Source organism: Sesamum indicum, linkage group LG15, assembly GCF_000512975.1.
Source record: "Sesamum indicum cultivar Zhongzhi No. 13 linkage group LG15, S_indicum_v1.0, whole genome shotgun sequence".
Lineage (NCBI taxonomy): Eukaryota > Viridiplantae > Streptophyta > Magnoliopsida > Lamiales > Pedaliaceae > Sesamum > Sesamum indicum.
In genome coordinates, this window is record NC_026159.1 from 5,370,034 (window position 1) to 5,377,323 (window position 7,290).

The following is a 7,290-nucleotide window of genomic DNA, read 5'->3' on the forward strand; positions in this document are numbered from 1 at the left end:
AGGGAAGAGGAAGAGAGAGAGGGGAAAAGGGAGTGTAGAGAGAGAAAGAAGAGTCGGAATGACGGAGGGCTAGAGAAGATGAGAGGGGGTCATAGAGAAAGGAGGAAATGTGTGGGGATGGGGTGTGGAGCGGCTTCGGAAGGCTGAGCTGACGGGCTTCGAATTCCGGTGGCGTTGATGACAATGACATAATAATAGGAATCGGAATCAAGAATTGGAAATAAGTATCGGAATCGGGATGGTGGTGGGGTGGCTGAAAAATCTTGAGCAGGAAACGGATATTTCGGCAGTTCTAGAGAGAGAGAGGGGGGTTTGTTTGAAATTTGAAGAAGAGAAGACAATGGTAGTCAGGAAAGTCTCCACAGCGGTAGTTGGAAGGAACTTGGAATGGAAGAAGTTGTTATTGTACTTTGTTGTGCTCTCTCTCTCTACAACATCTCCAATCAGAATTCGGACAAACTAGGTAGGAACTAGGAAGAAAGAAGCGTGCTTGTACATGAGATGAGACTCGGTCATGCGTTTCCACACTCTCCAGTTGCGGTTTTGCGCTGCTTGTCCTTTTCCCTATCATCTTATGCCACCTCTATGCTATTCTACAGAATCCAACTCTATGCAATTTCACTGCTATAGTACAAGAAAATTTTAAAAGATTAACAAAATTATATATATGGAGAAATAAGTTTAGTGAATTAATCTAAAAAATGTCTAAATTTCACTTCATGAGCATTTATTTCAAGGGAGAATTCTAGTCTGAAATTGATTCGGCCAAATCTGAATTAATTAATGGCAAGTGTAATACGTTTGTCTTGTGATTGATGTACAATTAAGGAAAAATGGTCAATTACATAGCAAGTGTATCACACTTGCTTTGTGATCGGTTTGGTTCGACCTAATTCAGATTCCGGCTAGAATTTTCCTTATTTCTAGAACTAGAAAATAAACATAATGTTTGGATTCATTTTTCGAGTGTTTTGTTGTGTTTTATGGAAATAAAAAGATAAAAATAAAGATGAATTTGGATTTAGAGATAATATGTATGTTTGGATTTATTTTTATAGATGAATTAAAATCATTTAAAACAAGTGTTGCATACTTAATATTGTATTTTGGAGGACAAAGAGTTATTGTTCATTGTCGAATCATGTCTCTTATATATGTGTGTGTGTGTGTGTGTTTGATGAAAAAATTCATACCATCGCCCTATAATATTCGAAATAAGCAAATTACCCCCTATAAAAAAAATAATAAATTACCTCTTTGTGTTTTTCAAAATTAAGCAAATTACCCCCCTCACGCGATTCGTGAAGTGCACGCATTTTTTGTTAATTTTTTATTTTTTTAAAATTATAAATTATAAAATTATATTTATAACATTATTTAAGAACCATAAAATTTAATTTGAATCTAAAGTTCAAATTTAATTAGTAGATTAATGGCCCAGATTTTATTTTAATTCAAATCACGGTCTGAATTTAAAATTATATTTTTAAAATATATTTATAAAACTTTTAAAAAAACATATATGTAATAAATAATATATAATTATAGTTATATATATGCACACACAGAGAGAAACAAAGAGAATGATGGCAACGACGACCATAAGCGTTGAAGGGGTGGTGGAGGTTCGAGCATTTTCCATCGGGGAGCGGTGATAGGGATGGGAGTGGCGGTGATTGGGAGGGGGGAGGTTTCAGGTAACGGGAATGAGGGGGAAGGGTTTTCGGGGTTGGCGTGGGTAAAGAGGGATGGGGGCGACGAAGGAGGGGGAGGGGGAGGGTTTCAGGCAACAGGGACGAGGGGATGGGGGAGGGTTTCAAGTGGCGTGGGCAACGACGAGGATGGGAGCGGCAGTCTTGGGGAAGGGGAGGGTTTCAGACGACCACGAGGGGTAAGTTTTTTTAATAAAGATATATATTATTATAAATAATATAAAATATATAATATAATATTATTATATATTTTTATATAAAAATAATATTTTATTATTAAAAAGTCAATTAAACTCGCAAGAAAGGAGCGTGTAATACACCACCTCTTTTGAGGGGGTAATTTACTCAATTTTGAACAACACATGAAACTAATTTGGTAAAGTATGTTACTCAATCGTTATAACAAAAAAAAAAAAAGTTACTTGATTTATATATTTTATCTAAATATTGTATATTTGAAGTATTTCATGTCTTATTTGGATCTTAAGTAGATTTTCGTAATTTGAATACACATAACATCCTGAGGATGAGAAGTTTGCCCATCTAATATCTTAAAAAGAATTCATAATAGGGGTAATTATACTCTCCTTAGTGTAATTATACGTAAATCTCCTATGGTTTAAGAAATTATGTTTGGCACCCTTGAGGTTTGCTTCTATCTAATAAATAAGTTTCTCAATTAATCAAATTCACCGAATTTGCCGATATTAACAAAAATTTAGAAAAATATATATTTACCTCAATTCAACTTATTACTGATTTATTACAAGTCAAATAAATATTTTTATGACAAAATTACCCTCATACATCTTCAAGTTTTAATGCATGTGATGAGGTATATTTTCACTGTTATAGGAATAGTTTAGTCGAGAAAAAATTATTTGACCTATAATAAATTAGTAATAAGTCAATCAATGATAAATATCAATTTTTATTAATATCAGCAAATTTGGTAAATATTGACTAACGAATGACTTATTTGTTAGACGAAAATAAATTTCAAAAGTACTAGATATAATTTTCTAAACTAGATGAGATATACATATAATTATATCAAAATTCAGAGGATGGAAGTATAATTATTCCTTAATAATATCTTATTACGCACCTAGATCAAATAATTAAACAGGCACATGTGCACGTGCAAAGAAAACATTATTTATTATTTATTTATTTTGATGTAAGAACATTTTGAGAAACGAGAAAACAAGACAACATTGCCCAACTCAAATCTTACAGCATCATTCTCCACAAATATATTCATATATGTTTGAATTTGTATTTTGAGTGTTTTATTTTGGCATTTTGAAAATAGAGATAAATAAGTTTATGTTGGAGAAGAATTGTATGTTTGGATTTGTATTTTGAGGTAATTTAAAATATTTTAAAATATGTGGTATAGATTTAATGTTGGGATTTGAAAGATAAAAATCATTATTTATTGTCAAATCATATCTTATTTATATATATTTTTATATATAAATATGTATACATATATATAATATAGTATTTTTTGGAGATAAAAAGTACTGTTCATTGTTAAATAATATCTCTTTTATATTATATATATAATTGTATATATATAAATTATATATATAGAAGGTTGAAAAAATAAAAAAACATACAGATAAGGTATAAAAGACATAAAAATAAATATAAGGTGTGCTTTATATTATCTTAAGATTTGCTAAAATACGAAACCAAACATAATGATTATATTTCATACTACTTTATGCGCACTACCTGCAAATAACAAATTAGTGGGGCCCGTATATAGTATTCCTTTTTTTTTTTTTTTTTAATTTTATCTTTTTTAGCTACTAACCATCATGACACAAATTACTCGACGCATATAATATTGATAGATGGACAAAATCAATATATAATTAAAATGAAGCTAGTGATGAATATAAGTGAAAATGAAAAATAAACGTAATAGTATATCGACGGTCAAAAAATAATGTAAATGTTTGAAATAAATAAATCATTATATTGATACAAATATTTAAAAATATAATTAATTCATATTTTAAAATTTCATATTACGGTGCCATAAATCGTTACGCTGCACACAAATTTTTTTTAAATAAAAAATATCTTTATGTTGATAAGATAGTTAAGTTATTTAAATTTTTTAATTTTGTATTAACTGATAAAATTAATTTTTTTAATATAATAAATTAATATACTTTTTTTTATTTATAATATATTTTAAAATATAAATAATTATTTATTAGACATGTGTAAAACAACGTGCTAATATTATGAAGTGATAGGGGCAAATAGTGGAGTACAACACGAGAGTCATGTAGTCCGGGCCCGATAACTTTTTTTAGACTCGTACGTCAGATCCTACAATTTTCACCTAATTAAGGGGCGTTTGTAATAATTATGTTTTTGGTGAAAATAAATTGTAAGAAAAAGTTATAAAAATTGTGAGCGTTTTATAATGAATAAAAAAAATTTGAAGTTTGAGTGATAAAAAAATAACTTAATACCCGTAATTTTATTAATAAATTGGTAGAGAATTGTTAGTAAATTTTAATTTAAATTTAATTTGAATAGCTTAGACGCGGAAATTAAAAGAAAAAAATATATTTTTTAATTTATTTTCAACAGAAAAAATGGCAAGTAGTTATTTTAATTTATCACATGCCCCATATACATAAAAGTTAATAGGGATAATTTCAGTTTTTATAGTCAAAGTATACTTCTTTTTTAACTTTAGTATTTCAATTTTTTAAGTCATCAAATTTGATACCCAAAATTTATGATTTTAACCTGTTTGAGTACCTTCCGTTAAATTGACCGTTAAAACATACGATCAATCCAATTTTTGAGGAAAAAACAAGAACAAAACACAAATTTACCTTAGTAGTATATCTTAATAAAATGAGAAAAATTATTTATTAGATTAATGCAAGTACGCTGTGCCACGACAGCTACTTTTATTTAACACATACATCTCACATGTCTAATAATTAAAATTATGTATTTTATTGGAAAAGACATAACGTGTATATATATATATATATTAAAATCCTGAATATATAATAAGATTTAAAATAAAAAAATTGGGGTTACACATTTGCATTTTAGGAAGAAAGTAAACCCAATTTGAACATTGGCTCCACAAGAAATAGTGCTCTATAAGTGTAAGGAGTAGTCCCTTTTGCCCAAAAAGGTAGAATGATTATTCATACACTCATCAAATCATTACCACTATTCGCAATTATTACACAACAAAACACTGCGTATCACTATCAACCACCAACCCACCCTGTCCCCTCTAATTGGTAAAATTGGGGAGCGTGGCGCAGCCTCCGCCGCAGCTGTCGGCTCCACCGCCGGCGACGGCGGTACGGCTTCTCCCAGCAGCTCCTTTGGGAGGTCCGGTATTCCCTTCAAGTAGAAAGTGTAGAACAGCTTGAAAGGGAAGATGATCTGTTGGAGCTTCACCTGCCCGTACACCCCCTCGAATATGCCGGAACCACCTGTCACGGCCAGATACGTGTCCTCGTATGTCAGGTACGGTCCCTGCACAGCGATGTGGCCGTAGTCGCCGAAGTAGAAGCTGTAGATGGCCTCGTAGCGGTCTCCTTTCTTCTCCGGTTCGTTCTTTATGAGCACGCAGATTCCGGCGGTTATACCCGCCCGTTTCTTCAGGTCTCCTGTGTAAACCTGTAAAACGTATTTTTGAACTCCATAAATCGGCGATTTTTAGTGTACCACTGTGTTGAATTTTTTTTTTTTTTTTTGGGGGTGGAATGGTGATTTTGGTGTGGAAGAGTGTACCTTGTTGCTGAAGGGCACGAGATCGCCGAGGGAATTGACGGTCTTTTGGCTCAATCGAAGGTAAGCAGGGCTGCCGCGGTCTCTTTCGTTGATCTCATACACATTGAGTTGTTGAACTTTAGCTGAAACCCAAGAAATGAAACTTGTCAAATAAATACCAGAAAATGAAAAATACAGATGAATGAACAGGGCACACGATAGCTAGTGTAGTAATTATTACAGGATCTCGAATCTGATGGGTCGCTCTGGCTCCTGCAAGAGAAGGATCTTGTGGTGGCGGCGGAGGTGGTGGAAACTTTAAGGGGTTGTGGGAAGAGAGATGGGCGAAAAGAAAGGTGCTTGAGAGATACGGATACGGTGGCGTTGGTGGCAGTGGGCGGAGGTAGCTTAGTTGAAGAAGAAGAAGAGAAGGCGTGCTTGAGAATGGGAGAGGTGGATGAAGTAGCCATTTAATGTTGTTGAAACTCTTGCAATGGAATATGAATATGTGAGATATGGGGAGAAGAGGAGGAGGAGGATGTATTTATGAAGTAGGGAAGCGTGTGATGTGGAGATGAATGTGAAAAGTGTGGGTTTATTTTAATGGACGGTGAGGGAGAGGGAGAGGGAGGGAGAGAGGGAGGAGAGAGGGTCCGTCGACGCTGCTTCAGAGTGGAGAATTCAACTTTTGCAGAAAAGAGAGAAGAAATGGGAGAGTGTGTTTTACCGTTGACTACTATAATAATCTCTGCACCTCCTTCTTATTGCGCTTACCCAAACACACCAAACTTAATTAGTCCTTGTGTCACACACCCTCTTTCTCCCAATATATAAATAAATATTTTTTTTATTATTATAAATAAAAATATATATATCAACTTAAGATATTCTCGATAAATAAAAAATCGATGTATCGTTGTTAAAATGACATGGAGTCTATTTTTTTAAAGTAATAATTACAATTGATTTTTAAAATAAGTTAATTAAGAGTATAATTATTATATTTAAAGTGATTATGTCATTAGTCGTCTTTTATGAGTGTAGATGAGTTTTTCTTTCTTAAATATAGTGAAGATTAATTAGTCATGCCTGTTTAGTATCTATTAACTGATACTTCTGTGAGTGAGATTAACTTTTTAGTCATAATAAAAAATTTTAATTAATATTTTGATTACAATTAAAATTATGAAAATACTAATTAATTGTGATAAAAAATAAAAAAATTAAAATTAATTTGGTTGGGTTGTTATAAATGATATCTATTTACCATAATTTTTACAAAATAGAAATAATTAAGTATGTAGGTGCTTACAGTAGTAATGTGGGAAAGATGTGCACCGGCCAGCAGTCATCCACAAATATACATGCCTAATGCCCATATAAATGAGTGTTTTCCCTTCTCATCACAACACAACGCAAATATTTTATTGTAGTTTTATATTTAAGTTATCTTACTTTTTTTGTTTTTGTTTTTTTTATTATTATTTAACTTATAAGAAATACTTGTAAAAAAATTAAATGAAAAATCTAATAAAATATAATGGAATAGACTTGTTGTTAGATGAACCTTAAAATAAAGAAAATATTTGTAGTTTCTCAAATAATAAAGAGATGTTTGTAATTAGTCTAAATTATAGGGGAGGTGGTTGTAATTTACTCTTCTAGTTAAGAAAATATGAAATATTATAAACTTTACAGTGATCCAACAAACAAGTCGTTGTAGTATAGTGGTAAGTATTCCCGCCTGTCACGCGGGTGACCCGGGTTCGATCCCCGGCAACGGCGTTGTTTTGATCTTTTCCTT

General features: G+C 31.9%; 1 protein-coding gene and 1 non-coding gene across 2 annotated transcripts; one reads left to right on the forward strand and one right to left on the reverse strand.

Moving 5' to 3' along the window:
* LOC105177957 (allene oxide cyclase, chloroplastic-like) lies at nt 4,779–6,209 on the reverse strand. The gene is given in 4 exon segments (XM_011101271.2): nt 4,779–5,030; nt 5,033–5,393; nt 5,508–5,629; nt 5,728–6,209. Coding segments are annotated over 4 exon segments (741 nt in total). The 5' UTR covers nt 5,957–6,209; the 3' UTR covers nt 4,779–5,001.
* Nucleotides 7,200–7,271, forward strand: TRNAD-GUC. The gene has a single exon. It is a non-coding gene; the product is annotated as a tRNA-Asp (tRNA).